We start from the raw sequence: 27,775 nt of genomic DNA, 5'->3' as shown, positions 1-27,775 counted from the left end.
ATATGCTTATCGTTCATACAAACAATATAATATATTCTAAGCAACAGTGATCCATTTAAATATCAATAGAGACATTATTTTACCCTGCAGCAACCAGAACTAACAAGGCCACTGATTTTAGTAGCAAATGAAGACGTTAACGCCCACATGAACCTCTCAACACACTGCTAATTAGTTTGGCTGAGCTGTAGAGGGCTAATGAGAGGTGGTGTGTGAGCCACACGGTGTCAGACTGCTACAGAGATAGCAAGCGAAAGGGAAGCCGAGCGTGTGAAATCGGAGTGATGTTTAATTAAAACTACATGTCCTAAATGCTGCCAGCCCAACAACAGTCCAACACTCTTCCAATAATGTCTGTCCGTCATGATGCCTCCTAATGAAGGTGTATTTGGTTAGGTGGTTCAATACTGAATTGAACTTGGGAAAGACAACTCTCTCTCTCCTTTGTTCTTGATTTCTCTTTCTTTGCTCACTTTTTTCTTGGTTGTGAAGAGCTTTGTGCACTTTTCTCTTTGGCAGAATCTCAAAACGAATGCATTTTCTTCTATTATACTATAAGGAGGCCTTCAAGTTGCAGTCTTGGGTATTTTCTCTTATGGATGCTTTTACATATGGGCAATCCTGCGTTTACATTCATTTCATTGGTGAGAAGGTTCATTAGAGTGGGTTACTTCATTTCCGAGTCTTTCTTTTGTCCATGTGTGCGAAAACATGATACATTATTCATTTATTTCGTAACACAGGTCCAATTAGTTGTGTTTGAAAAATTCATAAGGAAAATTATTGTACTCTAAGAAAGGAACATTGTAATTTAATGTTCATAAGATGTCTTGGGGAAATTCTATATTTAAGATGCAGGCAGAATCGGAGCCTTTAAAGTTGCCAGGTGTCTATATTATCATGGCTGACTCATAAAAATTGTTTGAAAAAGAATAATCTCACAATATGTTTAAAAGACTAAAATCATCTTTTGGTGTAATTGCTGTCCTGCAGCTATGCCCAATTTTCAGAGAAACTGAGCCAAAATACTCAAACTAATGATCATGAAATAGTTATATTTCAGGTACACACTGTAAAATGATGATGTTAATATTTTTGACCATAATTTGATTACATTTTTTTAATTAAAAAAATGTTTGATTCAAATCTATTCATTTAGCTGTGGATAGTGTGGTTAATACTGAATGTATGCAATAAACATGGAGCTTTTTTTATTTTACAAGCATTTTCCTGTCTAAACACACATTTTGCTTCCAATCAATTTTTATCGAGTCCAATTTGCCATCTTCTCAGCCTGCGTTGGGTCTTAAATAATTGCAGTTGTTTGATTGTTTGACCTTTTGTCAGTTTCATTTACACTATTGTTGTTAATTTAGTCACATTTAGTACATCACAGTTTTGGTGATGTCAGGCATTTGCTCTTGTTAAAATTATCAATTATTTGATTGTTCCCTTGTTGAGTATCTAATCATGTGGCATGTTACGGTATTTAATGAGTGTTAGTTTCACATGACAAATGTTCAGGTTATGTTGTCAGTAGTCTAAAACAATAATCACTTTTTAATTTCTCATTTAAAAAACATAACATGAAGTACACAGTACTGATCGAGTTAAAACCATTCAAAGGAACTGATACATCTTCTAATGCCAAATTTACACTGCAAAGGCTGCACAGAAGTGCTTCTGAAGTGATATTTAAATGTCTTTCCACAGCTTGTTTGATGCTGCTCGGAAGTGGCATGAATGCATTTACACAGCAATTGTAACTGCATACTTTCTAGGTGCTGAGATGGGTCAGAGTCAGAGTCTTCATACATAATTTTAAGCAGACACAGAGCACCCTTAACTTGACTGCAAAGATGCTTGTTTAGTTATTTAGTTATTTCTGCATGTTTAGTTATTTAGAATAATTGTACAAACTGATATTTAGTAGCATTCTATCCATAAGCATCCTGGTTCTATTAATTCCAATTAATTCATATATATATATATATATATATATATATATATATATATATATAATATGATCTGTTATATATATATATATATATATATATATATATATATATATATATATATATATATATATATATATATATATATATATATATATATATATATATATTGATCTGTTCAGTGACTCATTTTAAATAATTTCTTTTTAAGGAAATATTTTGAAGCTCCGTACTAAGCGTTGCATTTATTATTATTTTTTAGTAGCTATAAAGTATGCTTTTACAGTAGATGTAGCACATGCACAATATTGGTGGGGGTTTCATTTAGCCTTTTCATTATCCGCTAAAGGAGGAAGGTAGTGGGCTGACGGTCTCCCAACATAAGCAAATTGCCAATAAATTATGTTCTCTGCTGGGAGGGTGAGGGAAGCGACTGAATCACTGATTCAAGAGAGGGAGAGAGAGGGCGCGCGAGAAAAAGAGAGAGTAACGTGGATCGGACTGACTAGCACCGGCCCGCACGCGCGTGTCTATTTCCTCTCTCAGTAGTGGGTGCACACGCGTTTCAATAGTTTTGACAAAGGATTGCTTTTCTTTTGGAGGCGACATCTGTTGTTTTCCATCAGCGCGCTTGATGCGGATTAAATCACTCCACAACCATCAATCTCGTCTCAGAGTGGATCAGCACCTTGGACAGCGGATGCCAGAGGTACAGTCTGCTGAACTGTCTGTTCGGATGAGGGAGGGTTTCCCTCAAAATCATGAATTACCCGTTGTGCAATGAGCTGTGGCGAGCACATAAGGCGCGTTGCGCTTCCTAAATTAATATCAACTTAATTGAATTGAATGGCAATAAGTTAATGGCTTGCTAAAAGCATGTGTGAATAATAATAATAATAATAATAATAATAATAATAATAAATAAATAAATAAGTATTGTGATTTATTTCGGCGCTTCTGGGTTCGAGTTTCAGTGCAGTTTTTATCCTTGAAGTATCCGTTCATATATTCATGGGACATAGCGTTCTTAGCTAAATAATAGTGTTGTTAGATTGCATAACTGTTGGTTAAAGATTGTGGAAAAGTATTCGAGGATTTGACATATGATAGGCCTAATCACTATTGTCCAATAATGAGAAGGGTAGGCCTATTGAATTTATTTTATTTATTTTTTTAGATTTAAGTTGTTGTTGTTGTTTTTTTAATCTCGTTAATATACGTTATAAGCCTTGAAAAAGTAATTGTGATTCGTCCAAGTGACTCGAAACTTTTGAATCCAATTCACCAAAATGATTCATTCGTTGCAGTTATATCGTTACGCTATGTGAGCATATGAGCGAATCATTGAATCGTTCATTCCGAACACCAAGTCGAATCGAAACATGTTTTATTAAAAACTGCGTGTCTGCAAATCTACTGTGATATTTTAAGAGCGTTTAATCATAATAACTGTACCCACAAATCAAATAAAAAAGTTCGTTCTTTGTCACCAGGTGGGCATAAGTTTAATCGATCTATAAGACAATAGGCTATATTTTTATATAACACCATTTACGTTAGATTATGCCATTTAATAAATTCATAAGTCTTTTAGATTAAAATCATTCTAACACCACCTTCCTTAAAAAAATAAACTCATGTCTAACTGAACGAACTACATGCCCCTCTCGTTCTGCAGATTCTTCTTCACAAATGTCCACGTTCACGTACGAAAGGTACGAAAACGATCACGAGAACGATTCGTTCACTTGCAATGTTTGTTCAAAAACGCGATTCGTTCCATTAAACCCACTGGCTCGAGAAACCAGTCTCCACACACTACAGATTCAATAAGGGAGCACGATTACTCTTGAGTCTTTCAAACAATGGCCTTGAGGTTTGCTTCTGTTGCCATTGACTTAATATCATTCTAGTCCCTCGAAGGGTTTAAAGGGGTTTACAAACCACCCGTCCATCCGTTTCCATTTACAGTACTGGCTCAGAGCCTGCTGGCATTTTTCACGCGCGCTGCAATGTGTTCTGAGGCGCCTCACGTGACACATAAGCAACCTGAGGGATCCTCGAACCCCCTCAACTCTCGACCATGCATGCACTCAGCCTTGAATACAAGGTTGGGTTTATGTTATACCTTATAGTCTTAGCTACAAAAGAGCCCTTCAACATATCTGTTAATGCACGGGGGAAAAAAGAAAAAAGAGACAAGTAAATGAACACAAAGGTAACAAACAAAATATTAACAAATATTGTACTACGTAAATACCGGGCAGAAATATTACTGGAAAAAAATATTTGTGTAAATGGACTTTGACTCAAAACCTTAGGCCTGTTGCAATATTGTGACAACTTCCCTGTCTGAGAACTCTCCTGTTGAAAATTTGTTGAAAATTTGTTGATTTGTTGAAAATTATTACATTTTGAGAAAAGATTATTAAGATAAATATGACTTTTCTTTGAAATAATGTGCAGAGATCATCTGTTCACAGTTAGACCAGGAAAGAAAGTAAATAGGGTCAATTTTATGATGACTTTAAGTGACCTCTCCCATTGATCTGATCAGGGCACACAAAATCGCTGCAGGCAAAGAAAGCACTTGTACTTTATCTTATTTCCTGCACACCCCTTCCATTATCCTGTCTGTCCATTTGTCAGTATGACCGGTACATTCTTACCCTAGTGCCAGCAGGACAAGTTCCACCTGCATGTTTCCAATCTCCCCTGGGGTTTCATAAGTGTGACATGACTGCCTCCATTTGCAGGCAGACAGGCTAACTGCCTCCCTGCCAGCACAACCCCCCCGCTGGCTAATTACTGACACAATGTCAGCACGGACAGCTGGCAAGGCCATTTTGTGTTTGAGTTTTGCATCTCTAGGAGGTCTGGATACTTGCCTCAAACAATGCAGCGGTGTCGATGAGGCAGCATGCTGAATGCACAGCCCGTCAGCACTGTGGAATGATGGTTAAGATGGTCTGTTTGTGCTCATTAGAGATAGTTGGATTGCTCTGGAGTGTGTGTTGTAATATGCTGAAACTTTAAAGGGCTAGATGTCATTTTAGATCATATGTGATCACATATGCCTACGGTGCACTGTTGACTACATCAGAAACAGGACTGAGTTTATCTGCCACATAAGCTTCTTCTTAAATGGAAGGTGACTTGGTGAATTACTCCCAAGTCAGTAGTAATCATACACAATTCCAATAAACACTGTTTATGTAATGCTGAAGTACAGGGAATGAATGTTCAACATTCTGCAGTTATGTTCAGAATTTATTAGCGGAGTGCATGCCATATCCACTCATTAAGTCTGACGTCACGCGTCACTGCTTCTGGGTCCATACCCTGCCAGAAGAAAACAACAAATGGTGCTGATATACACTCGCGATGTTAATATAATGCTACCAGAAAAATTATAATCCTTACCCTTAAATCCATTCCGAAGTACATTATTTGTTTCTGGGACGCTGTGAGCACAGAGACTATAGTGAACCCCGTAAGTTTTTAAATGTTTAGCTTAAATGTTTAATATGAATACACAGTACTCATAAGCAGCTGTTGAGATAAAGTGAAATGAGTGAAACAGCATTTCTTACGTCATGACTTAATAAGTGGATATTTAAAAAAAAAAACATATTAACAGTCTAAATAACACAAATGTTAAAGTATGTGGAACTTTATATTCCATCAGCTATGATGCATATGGTTGGCTATATTGCCCTAAAATCTGCTCTTAAAGTAATAGCTCTTAAAATATAAAGTAATATTTATATTTTGATAAAATTTAGCATTAGATCACTTGTTCACAGATGGATCTTCTGCTGTAAATGGGTGAATGAGTACATTTTCTGCATATTTTTATTTTTGGGTGAACTATTCCTTTAACAACTTTATCACTTACGGGATGTTGCAGTGTCCATAATAAATGCAATACATGATTGTTTTTGGCCATCAGAGAATATAAAAAAAAATTGCAAAAAAAGGCAAAAGGTGTGGAAAAATTAGTTTTAATTAAGGATGCATAAAACACTACTAATAAAACTAGCCATTAAGCATTTAACTAACATCTCCATGTTGTTCCAAACCCATAAGACTTTGGTTAATCTTCAAAACACAAATTAAGATACAGTATTTTTCATCAAAAAACTGAGAGGTTTCTGTCCTTTAAGAGCTAACCAAAACTTAGAAGATCCAAAAGGTTAAAAAAAAAAGTGTATAAAAAAAATTATGTTATCTCAGGAAAAGAACATTGCAATAATTGGACGCCAATAATTTTGTCCAATGTGAACTATAGAAGAAGAAAAAAACACATTCATTTCATAATGAGAATTTTCCCCCACTTTCCATTGTTTTATTTTAAAGATAGGTTACAAATTTGTATACAATGTGAATTTTTTAAATAAAAAGATCAAAAGGATAAAAGATGCAGATTTATTTTCACAGCCCTTTTTGCTCATATTTACCAATGGTGCCAATAGTAGTAGAGGGCACTGTAAATCCATATGAATTGAGCAGTCTCATGCTTTATATAATTAACATTTAATTAAGGCTTTTTGCATCTTAACAATGATCTACACACATAAGGTAAAAACAGAAGCTCAAACAAGTGTAAGTGATGCACATCATATAAAGCAACAACAGCGCATATGCAAATTATTTGAGCACTTATAAACAAAAACAGTCCACTAGGTAGTGCACATGCACCGAATGCATCCATCCAGGCTCACGGTAAATAGAATATACTTTGAAGGACTTGAACGCTCAATTGTGTGCAGCTCTTCTATGTGAGAGTGTGAAATTTAAATGAGTTTACTTTCTAAGAGTCTTCAGGGCCAAAAGTGCCCATAGCTGATGAACCAATGTCTGTATGTAAAGTGGGTCTGGCTGAATTAATTGCAAAAGTGTAAAACTTAGGGTTAGAGGTTTAGAAAGAACCCAAAACAGCATGTCTAAGAATATCAATAAAGTGCTGCTTTGCAACCACTGTAATCAATAGCATTAGTCTAAAACCCAAAAATGTGTTCTGTCCTATTTTAGCACAGTAATTCATTGTCCCTTCTGAACATTAGTTCCTATGACAACCTAGTGATCTACTACTTCTCTGGCATTATGTCAACGGTACAGTAGCCAACATACTTTCGCAGGACAAATGTTGTCAAGCAAATAGAGTTCTTTCAGTGTGCAAGATGTCATTTTAGAGCTGAAAGCTCATAGCGACTCACACTTGCCTTCATGTCGTGTGCTGTTAATGAACATATTCTGCTGTGACAGATATATTAGGCAGGTTTGTTCCTCTTCCCTGATGCTCAATGACAGTTCATAACCATTTCCATAGAAATATCAGACAATTAAATCAACTTGGGAATCCATGTGGCCTGAAATATTTCCATCCAGACTGACTTTGTTCTACTATAAAAATTCAACATGACACTTTTTCTTGCTATACTGAGCACTATTAAGTCATCTTTTCAGAGTCACTTAAAATATAGCTATTATAGTTTTGCACCTGAATGGAGTGTGGCTGTGTGGTGTTTCTGTTGATCTACCTGGACAGGAGAGTGCAGGTCTTCCATGACAGCAGCATAAGGGCAGAGACCGCTGAGTCTCAGAGCAGCAAGTGCTTAAGAGCATGTGGGGCCTGAATTGAATCACCTTTCAGAGAGGGAGAGGGAAAGATAAAGTGAGTCAGAGAGAGACAGAGGCAGCAAAGATAACATCTATGTCCCACAATGTGTGATTGCACTGTTTACTGTCTCTTTTGTAGAAGATTTTGAGCTCTAAGTCGTTCCATTTGTTGCCTTTCAGTGTAGCAGGCATAAAAATGGTGATGCTTGTGTAGCTAAGAGTCTGTTTCTAAGCTTGCTGAGATGCATTTAATTTTCTTTCCCTAAATGTTGGAAATGGGTTGCAATGTTTGCATGCTAAAATTAGGATTCTAATATATTTATTTACGCTAATTCTTTGTAAAGCTAACAAGTGTATCTGAGACCAACTAAACATTAGAGGAGAACAAATATATAATGAGAAAATAAATTCTCTGCTCATTTAAATATGGGGGAATCTTGTGGTTATGATCTTTTATCCAAATACATATTATGATGCTTAAAGAGATAGGTCACCCAAAAATTAAAAAAAATGTTGTTATCATATACTCACCCTTGTGTGTTTGAAACCAGCAGCATGTCCTTCTTCTGTTGAACACAAACAGAGATGTTTTATTTCCATACAGTGAAAGTGAATGGTGACCACCGCAGTAAGCAAGATTTTAGTGAATAATAAAGGAAATTTCTGGCAGTTTCTCACACATTTCTATCATGTGACTGCAGATTACTTTAAATACTGTGTTTGAATGACATGGACTACTTTTATGATGCCTTTTTTTTGTTTTTGTTTTTTTTTGTCATTTTTTTTAGCTTGGCAGTCCATAGTCCTAATCCACTTACATTATATGGAAAAGAGCAGCAAGAACGTTATTTTAAACAGCTCTTTTTGCATTCAATTGAAAAAAAAAAAAAAAGAAAGTCATACATATATATCACAACTTGAGGTTGAAAACTATTTGCTTATATTCATTAGACTTCTAATAATTAATCCTTAATGTCATTCCATACACATAACTTGCCCTGATGTGGTTTAATAAAACATGATGCACCTAAAGCAGTAATTCTGTATCTTTAGCCACCTGCTTTGGTAAATATCATGAACATAATTAAAAACTCTTTTTATTAGACCCTTCAGCAAAAAATGTAAATGTGAACCAGACTGCAGTCAAAACCTAAGTTCTGTGCTCGTGTTGGAGTAAATGACAGAATGATTTTGGATTTTAACTAGCAGTCCTAAAAGGTCAAATGTGTTTTCCTCAGTCACTGTGGGCCATATCAGTTTCTACTCTTTCAGCTTTACACAATACTGGTCCTCCGTCTCTCTTTAACGTGCCTAAGCTGTTGTGCTGCAAACACCTTGGGTTGCTCAAAGCTCCAGCTCTTATGTGAACAGAATAGAAGAGGCACAAGAGTGGAAAAGAAGAGATACTCTCTTCTCCCTCTTAGCACAGCACTGGGGACAGTTGTGTCATGCTGAGATAAAGAATCTCATGGACGTGAGAAGAATCCCAATGCCCAGTCTGCCAAAGTTCTGCAGTTTAAAGCCTCCCTGTCATCACCCCCCAGAAAGACATAAATAGTAAGCACAGAGCTTTCTGGGTCTCGCCTCATGCCTTTGCCTGATTCTGTGGCTAAGATTCCCATGGGAATGACTGAGACAGTGGAACAATGCAGCTGAGAAATTAAAAGATAAATCCTGCCAGTGAGACAGGCTCTGCATTCTAATATCTAATATCTATTCTAATATATCAGAATTGAGTTGTAAGGAAGCCTCTCCAGCATTTGTGATTTTGAGTTTGATTTACTATTCTGGGCAAGATACAGCTATCATCGTATTCAAACTCATGCATCATACTCCCATCAACATTTATATTTACTAGGTTTGTTTTTGTTGTGAGCTCCAAAAAAAAAAAAACCCCTCCAAATTGCATATTTCAAGTCTTCTCAATAATAATAATAATAATAATAACAACAATAATATATATATATATATATATATATATATATAGAGAGAGAGAGAGAGAGAGAGAGAGAGAGTATATTTTATATGCAGGGGCATTTACATGACCATATTTTTGATTAAAGAGATAAGAACCAAGTAGGACAGCTGTAGTACTTAAAAGAAAGTGCTCTGACAATCTAAGAATTAAATAAAGTTGTACATATTTCACTATGAAAGTGGCCTGATCATTATGTGCCATCAGATTCTACTTTAGAATAAGAATCTGAACTAAAGATTTTTAAAAGAAAATAACATCTAAATATGCTTTGCTGGATATGTCTTTTCTTTTCCTTTTTCACAGAGTAGCACACAGCATTTAAGAGAGCTATTAAGAGAGGTGCTTGTGATTGGTGTTTCCACTTCCAGTGAAATGAAATGGCAGTGTTCAAAGAGACAAATCAATAGGTTAAGGGGTAAATGCTAAGTTGAGAAGAAAAACTGCTGTTTTCGACAAAAGCTCTCCATGGACTCAAAAACTGTCACTGGAAGCCATTATTTTGCAGGGCTGCATTGAGACTACTTGATGGCTCTTTACATTTCCATGTAAAGTGTCAAGTACTTTGTGAATAATTGTTATAAAAAGAGATGTTGTCTGTTTTTCAATTTTTTATAAAAAATTTTTAAATGACATTTGTTTTGATTAAATGGTGTGTGATGTCTTCATCTGATTTTGCTTTTAAAGAGTGCCTTTGGGATTTAAAGTAATTTTAGTTAATTAACCTTTTCTTGTCATGTTGATGCTTTGGTGCACTTTATTTTGAATACTACTTAAAAATTATGTAAGAAAAAGTATATCAGAAATTAATTCTCTTCTAAATAATAATTAATTAAATGTTAATTATATACAGTAGGGCAGTGTTTTGTGATACTTGTATTTTGAACTATTAATAAAAGAACGGCTTCATAAAATACATTTGTTTCTTGAATTGGATTGCACCGGTTGTGTTGAATGCTTCTAATTCACTAAAAATAATTGACGTATACGAGTCATTTGTTCGTGGTGTTGTGTTTGTTTATTCAGGCAGCCCGTGAGGACAGCTCACTGAAAGAAGTGCCTTCTGTGTTATACAAGGTTGTAGAGTCTGGTTTCTTTGCACACTCTGCATGACCACTCCTCTCCTGCTGAGAGTATATGCTGAAGCAGACTTATATCATCTTCTCATCTTTAAGTGTGTCTCTTTCCCAATACTTTCCCATTCCTCCAGTAGATGCAGCGAGGTCAACCATCCTAAGGCACTATGGAGGCGGTTAGACAGCTTTGGCCGGCACCCGGGGAGGTCTTACTTTGATTATTTAGGCATATGACAAGCATTTGGTGGTTGGAAAGGGATTCAACCTGGCATCACGTCTGCTGTTGAGAGGGCTTTGAACATGCAACAGAACCATTCATCACAGATCCTGTAACTGCACGCTTCATAGGAATAAAGCAGCTCTGAGCACAGCCACAGAGATGAGAGGAAGTGAGGCATTTAAAGGACAGAATGAGTGAGGTCACGGCAGAAAGAGGGAAGCAGAAGTAGTGCTTGGGGCATATCCCCAACAGAAGCAATGTACTCTCTTTGCAGTCTTCTGTGTTCCAGTGTCTAAAATATTGAAGGCTCTAGGCACTCTGTGCCAAGTGGGAAACTCATAGATCTGAAAACAGCTGTGTTTTCTTCTTGTGCTACTATGCAATAGTTGAGCTCAAAATATCATATTCATGTATTTGCTTTCTCTGTCTTATAATAGTTGTTATTTTGTCTTCTTTTTCTTTGGCCTTATACACGAATTGACATGTGATTGATCTTGTTTTGTACGTACACATTCATTTAGGTGATTTACCAATGCATTTAAACATAATTGATACTCCCAAAACATTGCTGTCTCTACATGCCAGATTTTTTTTATACTCTTATTTAGGAAGGATGCACTAAATTCATCAACGGTAACAGTAAATACATTTATAATGTTACAGATGATTTCTAGTTCCAAAATGCTGCTATTTTGGACTCAAATGAATCAAAGAATCCTGCAAAAAAAAAAAAAAAAAAGCTTTCCACAAAAATATTAAGCTGCAAAAACTGCTTTCAACATTTATATTAGATCAGCACATTAGAATGATCATGTGGCACTGAAGACTGGAGTAATTTCAGTAATTCAGCTTTGCCATCTCATGCTAGAGGTGTTTTATCTGAAAATGCAGTGCCTTCTTCAAAAATATGAGAAAATAATCACATGTACAAAATGATTCGATTTTAAGCAGCACTTCGGCTGGGTTAAATTAAAGCTCTTTTTTGCCATGATCCTTATAGCTGTGTTGATTGAGGATTGTTGACTAAAGGTCCAAAAAGATGGTGACTATAAATAATAGGCCAGTATTAAGAATAACATCTATGTTTTTTACTGTATCATTCTAGTTAATATTTTTGAGGAAAAGTAAAAAAAAATGTTTAGAAATGCATATGCTTAATAAGACTTTGGCACAACTCGCTTTAAATAGCATAGAGAAAGTACAGAACTGGTAGCTTATTGATAGAGTAAATGCTGTTCCATCGGCTTTAACTCAGAAACCGAATAAACATCAAATGGAAAATGAACTGACATTGTGCTAAAATAGCCCAAACCCATAGAGGGGGCTTAGCCTCCTCATTTGGGAAGTACATGTGACTTCTTCTTCTTAAAGGATGTGTCTTGGCCTGTCTGTCTTTGGGCAGAGACAACACAAGACAGTGTTATGAGTCTGTGTTGCTGAGCTCAGACTGGTCTTGCTGATATAGCTTCATGGGGAGCTCTAGCTCATTGCAGCTGCCAGGCTGGATGAACATGTTGATATGATTACTTGAGAAGCCTTCAAGCCGTCAAGCTCTCTATCTGATTCTGCTGAGCTCGGTTTCCTCCCCTCCGGTCCTGTCTGTTCCTGACTGACCTACTCACAGAGTCCATTCACTGTGCCAATGTGATGCGTACATCAATTTCATCCTCAATTTCATGAGAAAGAAACAAGAAATATTATTTTTCTTACAAAAATCAAAGCCAGCAAGATTTTTAATTCATTGTGACATTATTTTCATGACATATAAACTGGTTTTCATGGAGATTTTTTCCCCCATTAAATAGGAAGAAAAAAAAGAACAAGAAGAACAGGAGAAAAAGAAGAAGCATGGAATTATTAGTAAAAAATAAAAATACTAAAAATATTTTTATTAAGTATTTTAATTGTAATTTATTTCAATTTGTATTTTTAAAAGTACCAAAAATAAGAATAAGAATATTGTAAAATAATAATTATTTTTATTACAGATATTTTATTTATTTATTTTTTTAAGTATAAAGGGGTACAGGGACTGTCAGGGGCTGACAGTAATAATAATAATAATAATGATAAATACAAATTAAAATATTTGCAGATAAGATACAAAAGAGATACTGTACAATGTCAGCTTAAAGTCATTTTTTCACTGGACATTATGTTATATATATATTATTTTTTATTACAGTATAAATGGGTCTTTGGATTAAAAAAAAATAATAATATATATATATATATATATATATATACACACACACACACACACACATTAAATAAAATAAAAAGCACGAACAAAATAAACATAATTTTCTTAACAAGCAAATATAAAACCCTATGGTTTTGATTTTGATGTGAAATGTGACCTGGATTTCTTTTTGTGAGATTCACCCAACTAGAGCAGAAAGCATGCTCATTCATTACCTTACAAAGCCCCTCTCAGATTTTCAGGCACTCGCCATTTTAATTAAGTGAATGAGGGGGAGGACTGCAGTGGAAAGAGGGAGAGAGGTCAATCAATGAGTAGGAGAGTGTGAAGCAGCCCTGGACAGGACTCCAAAGAGATGGAGGAGGATGAGAGACCTGGCTCATGAGGCTTGGGGGATGACGGTCAGATTAAGGTGGGCAGAGAGGTGAGGAGATACAAGGACAACCTCATACTGAAATATACTGAAGTCACATTTTCATAAAATCTATAAGAATTAACAGTGGATTCATTTTCTGTAATAAACACTGAGTGGTGAATCAATTTCTGTTAGAATAATTGATGGCTGTATCACTTTCTATAAGAATAACGGACTGTTGATTCGATTCATATAGTGATTAGTTGACAGAGAAGATGCGGCATTTTCACAGAAAACACAAATGTGCAGAGAATGTTCAAACAGCAGTCTGTGTTTATTTTTTGTAATACCAGGCCAGATATCCATGTGTGTCCACAGAAAGGGCTTTAGAAAACTATGGTCCTTCTGATCTCAGAGTACTTTGCTGTAATAACACCAAGATGAAGAGAGGGAAAGAGCACGAAATCCTCCACTTCAAGGCAAGTTGGAGCACAGAGGCTCTTTTTTCTATTTTTCATTACTGAGCGGAAATAAGAGTCACACTTATTATTGTTTTCTTTTATTGGGGGTCTTGGACTGATGGATGCCTGTTTCCACAGCAACACAGGAAGCTCTATGCCAGTGGTTCCTGGAGGCCCCCCAACACTGCATGTTTTCCATGTCACCTTAATGTCAGCGAATGTGTGACAGAGCCACAGACTTCTGACGGTTTTTAAATAAACTACTTTGTTTTTTCTGTTGGTTAAGTATGTATGAGAAATGAAACATTAAACATCATTTATAAATTGTGTGCTCATTGAAAATTAATACAGTGTCTTCGGCTCGATGCGGAATGCAAATCACCCCATGTTTAAATGGTTTAGTAAGCTTTGTCCATGCTTTCTCTGCTAAGCTGGTTTGGAAGTCACTAGATCTGTGTTCTTATTTAGATCTGTAAATAACTGGAGAAGATGCTAGATAAAACTGGACATAACTGTAAATAACTGGAGAAGATGCTAGATAAAACTGGACATAACTGTAAATAACTGGAGAAGATGCTATATAACTGGACATAACTGTAAATAACTGGAGAAAGATGACCATTTGGAGAGATTCAAATTTTATTTTATTAAAATTCCTTTGAAGAAATAAGTAAATAACATATCTTAGAAGAACATTTTAGAACAATGGATTTTAGAAGAACTTGTGAGGAATATATGAGTTCATATTGAAATCTCTGCAGACTTATCTTGATTTGTTTGGTAAAAATGTTGAGATCTGAAAATAGTGAAGACATTGCCTATGTGAGAACACTCTGGTCTTTTTTGCTTTCTCAGAAGACACATCAGAGAAGCAGAAATGTCTTCAGTAGTGCATCATTTTTTTCTCTTGGTGTCAAAGAGAAACAACTGAGATATTATAGAGCTCTCATTTGTTATCACACAGGTTGCAGCTGCAATGCAGCCGCTTCATGTGCAATTTCTGTGCAACTGTGTTGCATTGTGAAGCTTTTAGCAAATATAGAGCACTAACTGTAATGGTATCTAGGGTTTGTCTGCTTCACGGGAGGGGAATATTCCTCATGTGTGTATTGATTGGACTGATGAGCTTGCTCTCTACTACTTCAGACACTTATTTACTCCCATGTGTTTTTGCCACTTTAATTAAACTTTTGATTTAATGCTCTCACTCCATTGCTCTCTTCACTTACAGTACAGTACATTAGGAGAGGAATGTGTGTGGATGTGCTTGTGTTTTATAGAGAACACCGAAAATTCAGATCTTCTACCAAAAACCCTGAACCACCATTTGATGTCAGTAAAAGTTGTTATTCTTGAGTTTTTAATATCCCATAATATCCCACAATATGACTTTCTGTCTTATAATTTGACTTTATATTTCACAACTGTGACTTTGTTTCTCATACTTGTGACTTTATATTTCACATTGTGATATTATTTCTCAGTTGCAACTTGTAATTTATGTCTCTCAGTTCTCACCTCTCATCTTTACTTGTCTCAAAATTACCCTTTTTCTAAAAATGTTAACTCTTAGGCAGAAACAGACTTTCATAAAAACAAATCTTATAGAGCCCTAGGATAGAAACTCAGTTAGATCAAACCAAACAGAAAAGTACTTCAAACAGATTTAAATTACAGCAAAAGGACCAAATTGGAATTTTATTGTTTCCTAAAAAACAAACAGAATATCATATTCGAAGAAGTTTAACATGAAAACCTTATTCATCTGTATATGTATAATTACATGTTAAAATGTTTAAACTATCCTTTGAGGCAAAATACATCATAAAAAATAATCCACAAATCATGCTTTGTGTGATGCATTTAAGTCTCAATCTGTGGTTCCCTCCACCCTATCCAAAATAAATAGTTCAATCTTCCGCTCAGCTGCACGTTGTGAAACTGAACAGATGAGAGAAGTTCACAAGGTCAGAGAGTCATGTTGTCAGAAATGAAAATCTGTGCTCTAGAATAGAAAAGAAAGGGAGAAAAAGGAGGCCAGATGCAGTGTAGAGGCACAATGCATAACCAAATAATGTTCTGAGGAGTTTAACAGAACAGTCATATTGAAAGAACAGACAAATTAAGTTACTGCACATGTCTGAAACAAGAGTATTCTACTTTGTAATATAATTTTTTGGGGGGGATTAGAAAATGAAACTTGATTTAAACTGGGGTCACTCAATAATTTGTCACAAGGCAATATATCTGAGCATGTCCATCAGGTCCCAACCTTACTTTACATAATGTCGCAGAAGAGGTATTGATCCATAACACAATTTATACTGAATGGAGCCAGAATTCCTTTCCAAAGCTAAATGCATTGATAAATGTAGGTAAAAATTATGATTGCAGAAACAGCAGCATACACAATACAAGATATACTGCCTCATGCACTCTATATTTTTCTTTAACATCCATTCGTTTTCTATGACTCCATGTATTTCTCTCAGAGTACTGATTTAGTGTATAAGATTGCTATCGCTTTGAGATAGAAATTAATCACTTGAGGAGATGTGTGAGCAAATAGTCTCAATGTTTGCTTCCATATATATCAAACATGAGCAGCACTGACGTGAACTAACTAGCAGGAGATTGTGAAAGTCCGCTGTATGAGTGGTGTGCAAAATGTTGCTGTGATTGAAATTTAATACAACAGACAGATCTGTTGATCAGTGCTAATCTTTTGATCAAATGTATGTGTCTCTCCTGAATATTCCAGCTGAAGAGGAGATCTAGTGACTGTGAGCTGACTTCTAATAAGAACACATTGCAGCCGTAAGATTTTCTTTATCTTAAAACAGTTTCTTCCTGAAAAAGATGCCAGCATTTAAATGTTATGCTTTTTCTTTTTTTTTTCTTTTTTTTACATTTCATGCCTACTGAAACCTACAAAGAATCAGCTGAAAATCAGTTTTCTAAAATGATTGTCATTCACGTCAAACCACCTGACACCTAGATATCAGAGTCAGTGCACACCCTGTCTGTCGCACATCCAGTAATATCTCGCTTTCCAGAAATCCGAGGGTTCCCCTGCTGCGTTAGACTCATCATCACTTATTATCACTTTCTCAATAGAAACCGTTGCTATGGAAGCTGGTGACTCAGAACTCATGGGAATATTAGGGAATGATTTTCTAGCAGCTGACACTGTCATGACTAAGTATGGATAATGCAGCATAGCGAGGTCTTGCTTATAGAAGTAATTCAAAAAGGAGGAATTTTTAATTAAAAGTGTTCAAAAGTGTTCAATCACTGTGAGAACTTGAGGAATGAAGTCACATGGTAAGGAATAAAAGAGCTTGAAATCATAATTCAGGCTTCACTGCACCAGCTAACCAGCTCTATGCACTATAAGTGACTGAATGCTTATTTCTACACACACAAAAGTATTCCTTTTTGGATATTTAAACATGACAAATTCAGTGTCCTCCAAAACAGCTAAAGCCTATTCAACTTAAAAGCTTTAGAGGAATGTAAAATCAACCCAAGGACTTATGGGATGGTTAGTTACATCTGATTGTGCTAAATTACCACACTGACCCCTAGTGTTTTGTTTTAAAGCTTCATCAGTTGGAACAAGGTCAAAAACATTCTTTTAAGAGAACTAATTTTTCTTTCTTTAATTCACAGGTGCTCAAAGCCAGCAGAGCAGAAAGAGAGCTGTGAACACCCATTTTGTCTTCACGACTGACAATAGTCCTGTGTATCCTCAGCTCTGATGCAGGAATAAGAGACCACAGCAATAGATCAGCACAGTATCCAGCTTGCTGTTTATATGGGTCAGCTGACACAGACAAGCAGACCTATGTCAGTTAGGTCAGGCAGTCGACTGGCTCACCAGTGGATACACATACAGATATATCACAGTCACACTGAATCAAAGAGATATTGACATACGATACTAGTGTGGAGGACATGTGAAGCTCGAAATGTGTTAAAGAGTGGCCATTGGACTATGTTGAACTTTGCTGAACAGGCTCCTCAGTCACCAGCATCAGTGGACAACAGTTTGCACACCATGATATAACTTTCTACTTTTTGACGGATACGATTTGTTCGTTTTTTTTTTTCTTCAATAAACAGACAGCACCATGGTTCTGCCATCACCTGACAAGCGTCATGTGTGTTTAACCACCATTGTGATCATGACCAGCATGGCCTTCATGGATGCCTACCTTGTGGAGCAGAATCAGGGCCCGCGCAAAATTGGGGTCTGCATCATCGTCTTGGTTGGAGATATTTGCTTTCTTATAGTCCTGCGTTACGTGGCGGTGTGGGTTGGTGCTGAAGTGAGGACTGCGAAACGTGGCTACGCCATGATCCTCTGGTTCCTCTACATATTTGTTCTGGAGATCAAGCTCTACTTTGTCTTCCAGAACTATAAGGCTGATCGTAAAAGTCTGGAGACAGTAGCTCGGAAGGCGTTGACTTTGTTGCTCTCAGTTTGTGTACCTGGTCTCTACCTTGTCCTGGTTGCGCTTGACAACATGGAGTACGTAAGAACCTTCCGGAAGAAGGAGGACATGCGGGGTCGACTCTTTTGGGTTGCGCTTGACCTTCTGGATGTCCTGGACATCCAGGCTAACCTTTGGGAGCCACAAAGGACAGGTCTGCCCATCTGGGCCGAGGGTCTGATGTTTTTCTACTGCTACATCCTGTTGCTTATCCTGCCTTGTGTTTCTCTGAGTGAGATCAGTGTGCAGGGCGAGCATGTGTCACCTCAGAAGATGATGCTTTACCCGATCCTCAGCTTGGTGACCATCAACATTGTCACCATCCTCATTCGAGGTGTCAACATGGTGCTGTTTCAAGACAGCAGAGTCTCGACCATCTTTATCGGAAAGAACGTTGTTGCCATTGCCACTAAAGCCTGCACCTTCCTGGAGTACCGGCGACAAGTTAAAGAGTTCCCCCCACAAGATCCAGCTGGGATTGCCATGGAGATACAGCAGAACTCTTTGCCACACAATCAAACTCTACCAAACGCCACGACCACCCTCCCAAAAGAGCCCTCACCGGCCCGTGAGGTCATTGACACGTGACCAGAGCTGACAAAAACATCAAGACATTACAGTTAAGAGGGAAAGAAGAAAACCTTAGTGAGTTCAGACCGGGACACGTTGAAGTATCCTTCTTCTGCTCATCTAGCCTGAGTGTTCAAAGGCCATTGATGCTCAGATGCACAAATGGTGGTTCACAAAATCTTGATTTTAACCGGATTTTGTAGTTTCAAGCAGCTGTTTTATGATGTTAGATAGGGAGTGTTTTTTACAGACATTTGTGTTATGGTGGCTCACCTAGCTCTCTACGTGAAATCTCCACAGATTTCTACAGACTGCACATCATTTTCAAAGTTCAAAGTTGCTTTGCCCGTTGTTTTAATTTATTAAATAATTTGGCTAGTTTGAATATGCTTTCAGCTACAAATGAGAGTCCAGCACTCTCAAATGACCATTTTTAAATGCATTTCATACAATGCAGCCCCCCCCCCAAAGTGCATAAAATGTGAGGAAATCCCATCAAGGCTTGCTAAAAAAGCAAAAAATGAGAAACAAAGCATACCAATATCAATAGTTAAATCCACTTCTCCTACCATAATCTGTAAGAAGATCTGAAGCAAGAGCTGAACATCAACTGAAATTCAAATTAATGTTTTGAAGCTTTATGTTATTTGAAGAGGAAAATGAGTTGTGTGTGTGTGTGTGTGTGTGTGTGTGTGTGTGTGTGTGTGTGTGTGTGTGTGTGTGTGTGTGTGTGTGTGTGTGTGTTAAGATGTGAGTTTTAAAATGAAACATCTCTCACAGGATTCTTTTCCTGGAGATTAAAATGGGAACCAGAAACTTTTAATTTGCCAAAATTAATTTCCAGTCTTTATGAGTTTTATATGTGGGTATAGAGAGAAAGGAAGAAAGAACGATAGAGTTCATTAAAAAAGCTGATTATATTGGATGGTAATACATTAATTCATATGCAATTCAGTCGTTTTTAAGGAGATTGTATTATTATTATTATTATTATTATTATTATTATTATTATTAGGATTATTATTAGTATCTCTTTTTTTCTTTTAGCTGTGACATTTTAAATGTTGCAAAATGTAATAAAACCTCCATAATCTTCAAACTGTGGTGTGTTTGATATTAACAACCTAAATATGCCTTTTAAAGCAACAAATGCAGATCCAGCTAACACTGAACTAAACAAAGGTAATCAAAGACATTTAACATACACTCCCACACCAGACAACACTTGTGGCAGAACTGCGGAGATCCAGTTCCACTTGGTGAGAATGGGGTGCAGAAAGTAATTTGGCTACTGTTGATTGGCTCTGGATGCCATGTAGGCCAGCTGTAGTGAGTGATAAATTACAGTTCCTGTGATCCTCAGCCCTCTCATCAATCTCGCCGTTATAGAGTTTCTATAGGTTTCCTCACCATGAAGCCTGAGCAGCAGGAAGATTTCCTATACCACAATTCTCAGTCCCAACAGAGATGCCTGTATGATCCAATAGAGCCATGAATTGTTCCTCTGCACTTCTGAACTGACACGTAGACACTTTTGACACCTGGAGATAAATGCTGAACTGTGTGAGTCAATCACTTTCTGATGAAATGTATTATCCCTAACAAACAGCCCATAAATTACTTCTTGGAGGCTGAATACATAACCATCCACACAGGATTCATCAGAATCGTTTTTAACAACTCCTCTTGGCGCTACTTGCGAGACCTGACCTTTGTAAAGCCATTTTAAAAGGCAAAGGAGATGAACATTGAAAAATTCCAACAAATGACCTGAAGCAGCGATTCAGCTGTCGCTGTCTCTTTCCTCATACTTCAAGCTTCTCCAATCAGTTGATTAATCGCCTGCTAGCTTGAGGCTAATGAGGTCATGAGGGTGTATTTAACCATGGTCCTATTTAATTTTCTGCTGTCAGAACATTAAAAATTCCATTTTAAGCACATCATAATTTGGCTTGGTGATAAATTACTAATATCATCAATGGGGGGTCCTATCTCCTCTGACGCGCAGCTCAATTTACCAGCTTGGTTCACTTCATGGTGCCTTTACAGCATCTAAAAAAATATATTAATCTAGATAATTTAATCTTCTGCTATCAAACATGTTGGCAACCTGTTACCAATGTGTTTTTTAATGCCTTACCTGCTAGGACTTTTATATTATATTAAATATGATACTAAAATGTGTCAATAATTTAATATCTCATCATCATCATTGGAAAACTTTACATTTAAGCATGTATGGTATCATCAGATATCATTTCATGCACATCAGCAACAGCTCAGACAATGGTATTCAGTTCACAAAGAAATGACTCTTATGAAGGCATTTTAAATATTTCAAAATTTTTAACAAAACAAGTTTGTGAACAGTTAGAATCAGACAATCAGTCGGTGAAACATTTAGAGCTGTCACTCAAATATTTAATGGTTATGTCTGATTCAAAGTTAACTGGGGAATGTTAAAGTGATGTATACATAAAGTGAAGAATAAAACATTCAACTGTTCACAAAAAAAAGAAAAACAACAAAGACAAAGTGTGTAAATCTATTATGGCGGCTCATATTCCATGCATCCAGATAAGCCATTTGAAAACTGCATACAAACAGTCATTCAAATAGTTTTAAGTGTTTATTCAAATCATGAGACCAAACACATCATGCATTTTCCTTATTCAAAGATCATCTAAAAGAAAGAAAAAACACCTTTATCTACATACATTTTCAAAATGTTGGTGTCAAAAGAGTTTTTCAAAGGGATAAATTAAAGTTCTTAACATTTAGGCTACTTAACATCATATCATTCCAAAACCATGTGATTTACTTTCTTGTTGGAGAAAAGCAGCTTGGGCATTGTGCTAAATTTCCTCTTTTTGTATTCCAAGAGGGAAAGGAAATGGCATGATTAAATGATAGAATATTTATTTTTAGTTGAATTAACATTTTGAATTGGTTACTTTATCTGTGATGAGCAAATGTGTTTTTCTCCAACATAAAATGTCATTTTTCAGTATATATATATATATATATATATATATATATATATATATATATATATATATATATATATATATATATATACACACACACAATTACATAAACATTGTAATTACTTGGAATTAACTACTAAGAGTTTCTGCATATAGGAATTGAGCCATTTCTGTCTTTCCATTGCTGTCAAAAGCTTACTCTTCTCTCTAAATGCAGCGTCATCTGCTACCACTATGTTTCTCTTCTGCTTGTGACCCAGCCTTGAAGGCCAGTTGCCCGGCCAGCCCTTCACCAGCTCCTCCTCCATCTGCGACTGACTGAGCGGAAACCAATTTTCCCCCACCAGCTGTTCTGCCCCAGCCTTAGCTGCACCAAAATCTGGGGCGGTCAGCATCTGAATGCTCCAATCACGGAGTGAGATGGAGGGGTACAGCACTTCCCACTGTTCACCTTTGGAATCCTCTTGACCAATAGCAGGCAAGTTACTGTTTAGGAGAAAGAGAAAGAGAATCAGAAATGTGTCTAGACAGCAATAGGAAGCTACTCAAAAAAAAAAAAAAAAAGTAAAAAGTATAAGTATAAGAAATTATAACTCTAAAAGACACTATGACATTTCAGTACAATGTATTATGTATTTTTAAAGGTTTCCACGGTAGAACTTGTGGTACTTAAGGCGAATTTGTTTTCTATGAGAAATAAATACTTTCATGTGAAATTTTATGTCTCTAGCTCACATAGTGATGCTGGTTTTATGTTTTGAATATTGCAAATTTAATTACTAGGTACTAAGTAACCACACATCTCATCCATCCCATAATTACACAGAGTGCAATTAACTACAGACTCATCTTGCATGCAAAATTTGGTGAGTTTTCAGCAAAGGGATACAAGGCAATGTTCAAAATGAGGATTAACAACAACATTAATACAACTACTTATATTTGACAGAATAATAATCAATAATGAGCAGTTATACCTTTGCAGAGGTCGAAGTTGAGGCTGGGGAAAAGCAGAAGTCATCAGAGTCACACTCATGAGGACTAAGAACAACAGGGCAGGACGAGGAGGCAAGAATAAAGTCACCATCTGCAGACATAATATTGGTCAAATATTTCTGTACAGTTGGGAGAGGTAGAGAAGATACACGTGCAACATACGAAATGTATAGGCTATTGAATGTAATTTACTTATTTATGAGGAATGCTGACTATTGCTAGAAGATAGTTCTGACTACAGGCAGAACTATTAAACTGACATATCAGCCAATCAGAAGTGTATTTCAAACATCTATATAAATTATTCAGACCCTTTCATTCACTTAGATAGTACAGTATTTTAGAACAGACTAAAAAGATACATATTAATAGCTGTGTCATTTTATAGATTTTAAAATACAAGACAAAATTCAGTTGAATAATCATAACATTTTGATCGTCAGTTAAACGTATTTACTGCTTTCTATCTGTTCTCTATACTATTCAAAAACATAATTTTTTTTTTACCAAACTATAAGATTTTCGTTAAATTATAAAGGGCCTCTGTAACCAATTTTTGTGAACATCAATATAAATGCAAATATATTTAAATCATTTTGGTACATTAATACATTTGATCATTTGCAATTATAAAATTAAATAGTAAAATACATATTAAAATGTATGGTACCTTTGTGGAGCAGTTCTTCCTCTTGGCTGTGTGTTGCTGTGAAGTTCTTTGTCTGGAGTCAAAAATCCAATCAGTCTTCTTGTGTGACTCCAAGCTGGTTTTGCAAATCTTCCATGCAATATCTCAAAGAAGTTTGTGTTTGTCCAATATTTCTGTCTTACGCTCTAGGTAGGTATTTAATTGTTGATAAGTTGCCAATGGTACCTCTTTGCATGTACTGCTTTATCAAGTTCTCAGGTTATAGCTCAACCCCGAACTCTGTTGTGCATTGTCAGGTGTTAGTGTGAATATATACAGGGTTTGCTTGTGTGGGATTATATATACCTCTCTTTTTGTCAGAAGTTGGGGGAAACAGAAAAGATAAAGGCATGGCATGTGTCATTTTCCTTTGTTGAAACGGAAACAGTGTTGAAACAGAGAAGGCCACACCCCTGACTGTCATGTTTGGATGGAGCCTTAAAATAGAGGAAAGAATCAGAGGACAAAAGACAACTGTTTGGATGTCAGAGCACCTAATGATGTCTCCAAAAAAAAAAAAAAAGGTTGGGTTCACATATCTGGAAATTGCCACATGGTCACAAAATCATGATCAAAACTACATGTTCCAGTTTTTCCACAATGGCCTATAATGTCCTTGACTCAAGTGCGTGACCCACCTGTCGCTGGGCGTAACCTATAGGATCATGGGACTAGGATAGGATAAGGGACTTTAATGAGAATTTGAAGTGACGTGTTTGCCGTCCTCCAGCAGCCTACGCACGTGTTTGGATTCTATGACAAGCAAGTCACTCTCATTAAATTTGAAAGGTCCTGTCAAACATACATAAACCCCCACAAGACAATTTGTCGCCTTTTACGCAACCACAGATAGGCTTTTGCTTTAGAAACACTCCACACAATCTGACAACTGCTAAAACGGTCATGTGCGACCGTGTGTATATATATATATATATATACACACAAGGAACACCTTGTTTTATATAAAAAAAATGAGTGTTTATTAGCTATATATTTCATGGTTATTTAATATAAACATTAATTACCGTGAAAAAAAAACACTCATTCAACCTATAGGATGACATCCGGCGAACGAAAGTATTTCCTTTTTATTCAGCACAGAAAGGCTTGTTACCGAAGTGGACTTTAGCGAGGTCTCATTTAAAATAATGGGCAGCGGTTGTGAGTGCAAGGTTCAGACGAGCAGGTCCTGACAGTCATTATAGAGCGCGACAACAGCGACATGGGCCGGTCGGGTCAGACATGAGTGGAGGGACAAGAATGAAAGCGTTGAAGGAAAGAATCAGGGCGTGAGGCAGATGAGGTCGAGGGATTCGGCGGCGAGAGGCTGAGGAGATGATCTGAAGCACGACTTCGTTTGTATTCCATGGATCTGCAAGTTTTACCACTGTAAACCGCGACTGTGAGTCATCAGCGCTTTCCCCCCCACAAGCTAGCATTCTCTCTTCCCTCTTTCCCTCACCCCGGTTCTTTCATATCCTCATCTAAACCTCAGGATTTTTCGAGCTCACAAAAATTGTGAAAGATCTCAAATTTTCCTTAAAGATCATTTTTGTAGAGGTGATTTTTAAAGTAAACTGCTTTGAGATTTAAACACTGTAAGACAAGAAATGTATAAAAAATAGCACATAACATCACTGAAATAAATAGCCTATAGATGTTATGAATATAGAATACACAATGAATAACATCTGAGGGGAATGTGACAGTGGAACATTAAAAAAAAGGTTCACACTTTTCCTGTTATCAAACTTAGGATAACAATAGCCTTCCTATCATTAAGAGCCAACACAGAAAGATGCTTTTTACTGCCAAATTATGCATGTAATGTACAAGCCGTGGCTAACGGCAGCCACGATAACCAGCCAAACCTTGACTCCTTGAAACAATAAAATTAATTTCCTATAATATGGCTATAGTTATTTCAAAAGGTCTATAATAAATAATAAAAACAGACCATTATGTATAATAGTGTGGAGATGTTTTGCGAGTGAATCCCTTCATGAGAGGCCTATTAATAGGATTCATGCATAAAACTAGTGTAATTTTTTTGATATGCTGTATTTTTTTTTTTTTTTTGCACTTAAACTCATTTAAACCCAACAGGAAATTATTTTATTATACATTTTAATGAAATACACAAATATTCTGTGTTTAATGCAAACACCTAATTTGCCACAATCATCTTAACTGATACAAATATACATTTTGCTGTGTAATGTTAAGGTTAACATTCATATTCAAGTTTTGTGTAGGGTGTACCAAACAGCCTTATGAGACAGTGATGCCTTACAGCTAGTGATCACTTCAGTAGAATTCTCCCTAAGAATTCACATGATATCACTTCCTCTAATGTCATTTAAAAGACACTTCCCTTTCGCCGATTAATCTAATATGATTGGGGAGGCATCAAGTTTTAGAATCATTTAGATTTTTAAAGATGAATTGTAGATCATACTTTCAATTCAAATATTTTGTTCAACGATAATAAAACATTGCATAATATTTCAACAGAACTTCTAAAATAGCAGATTTTTGTGTTTAATACACCATCAGACGCTAACTACTTGATGACTTTTATGAACTGACACTGTAATCAGGGGTTGCAGATGCATTAAAGAAACGATCACATCTGGAAGGGAAGAACAGCTTGAAATCACACATTTGCATCATACACCTCTGCTATCATCTCGTGTATTATTACGGTCATATTTTTACCTTGCTGCATTCCTCTATCATTGATATGCAAAAAACAGAGCCGAGCTCACCTTCCTCCAGAGAGGCTTCACTGCCCAGAATTCTAGTGTTTGTAAAAGCGCAAACATCCTTCCCACACGTGTCAGTCTAGAGCTAAAGCCTTGCTTCTCTCTTAAATCTGACAGGTAAAACACCCCCTCTTATTTTTTGTTCATGCACAAACAAGATGGATGCTGTTGTTAAATCTCTCATACTAATATGAGGGTTTCTTAAAAACTATCTGTGGGCAGTGCTTTTCTGAATCGCATTTAGATTTTCAGGGTAGCAACTTCAACAGTTACTATAGTTGTAAAAACCCCTAAATTCACTAGAAACACCTCAATAGTCTGATTTGATGAGCAATTTTGTAAAATAGTTGAAAACCATTTGCCTGTTACCACACATAAATGTATTGTGGTATAGAAAATTCTCTGATTATTACCTTTTTATTGATCATTGACATCTTTTATCTTATTTGTGTTGCTTTGCTCTTTTGAATCATGGTAAAATGCATGGATATTTCATGAATTTTTGCTTTAATTTACTCATTTAGATGATCATATTATATATAGTGTTACGTATTAGAACGTAATTGTTGTGTCACAAGTGTTAACCTGTGTGTGGTGTGTATTTTCTTGTCTCTCTCTTTTTCGCTCGCTGCTCATTAGAGCAACAGGTGCAGCTGCTAAGTGAGCGCAGATGAAGCATCTCAACGTGTGGATATAAGCAGTGAGGATTGTCTGTTCGTCGAGCTCACCCTCCTGCTTCCTTGGTGTAGATCGTGTGTGTACGACTGCTGCTTAAAAACGGTGTTGTGTTAACCCCGAGAGAGCTGTGCTGTGTCGTGTCCCAGATCATGTAAAACTCCTGGTGAGGAGTTAGAATTGGTAGTGGTATTAGGCCGGTAATTGTATTGGCAAACTAATCATCATTTATTTAAAGTAACCTGTGAGAGAGGTTTTTAGGCCTTTTTATTTCCTTTATAGTTTTCTCCTGTTTAATGGTCAGCAAGGGAGGTAAGGATTTGTATTTTATTTATTGTTTAATTCAAGGGAAGAGGATTTAAAACTTAGTTAGAAAACTCCTTTTTGTTTATTGTTTTGGCCATCTGAAACCCTCTCAGCCTATGTTATTCCTCAAGTCTCATCCCAATGTACAAATAAATCCCACTTTTCTTGACTTCTGGGTTGTGTGCTGGTGTGTTTGTGGAAGCAGGAGATTGAACTCTGGGCAGCACCCCTTTTCTTTGGTGTCTCTCTCGATGTGCGTGCATGTGGCATGTAACAATAGTGATGAGTTGGAAGTGTTTTATGGGAATCTAAAGTGTTTTTATTTTCAATAACATCTGAAGTTGCCCTTTACATATATGTGAACAAACGCCATAAATAATAAAAGTATTTATTAGCAGTATACATTTTTAATATAACATACACCA

The 27,775-nt window shown here is 36.4% G+C and overlaps 2 protein-coding genes across 2 annotated transcripts; one reads left to right on the top strand and one right to left on the bottom strand.

Annotated features, from left to right (window-relative positions):
- Nucleotides 1-2,419: 2,419 nt before the first annotated feature.
- On the top strand, nt 2,420-19,334 carry LOC132112099 (transmembrane protein 121-like). Its single transcript, XM_059519685.1, has 2 exons — nt 2,420-2,664; nt 17,540-19,334. Exon 2 carries the CDS (start codon nt 18,001-18,003, stop codon nt 18,949-18,951), a length of 951 nt encoding a protein of 316 aa, XP_059375668.1. The 5' UTR covers nt 2,420-2,664; nt 17,540-18,000; the 3' UTR covers nt 18,952-19,334.
- A 2,705-nt stretch (nt 19,335-22,039) lies between these two features.
- Nucleotides 22,040-24,027, bottom strand: LOC132112098 (tuberoinfundibular peptide of 39 residues-like). The gene is made up of 3 exons (XM_059519684.1): nt 23,587-24,027; nt 22,898-23,007; nt 22,040-22,406 (listed from the first exon to the last, which is right to left on the bottom strand). Exons 2-3 carry the CDS (start codon nt 23,005-23,007, stop codon nt 22,040-22,042), a joined length of 477 nt encoding a protein of 158 aa, XP_059375667.1. The 5' UTR covers nt 23,587-24,027.
- Nucleotides 24,028-27,775: the final 3,748 nt, after the last annotated feature.

This window comes from Carassius carassius, chromosome 31, assembly GCF_963082965.1.
Source record: "Carassius carassius chromosome 31, fCarCar2.1, whole genome shotgun sequence".
Lineage (NCBI taxonomy): Eukaryota > Metazoa > Chordata > Actinopteri > Cypriniformes > Cyprinidae > Carassius > Carassius carassius.
The sequence above is the reverse complement of the archived record's forward strand: the minus strand, read 5'-3'. Positions and strand labels throughout refer to the sequence as shown.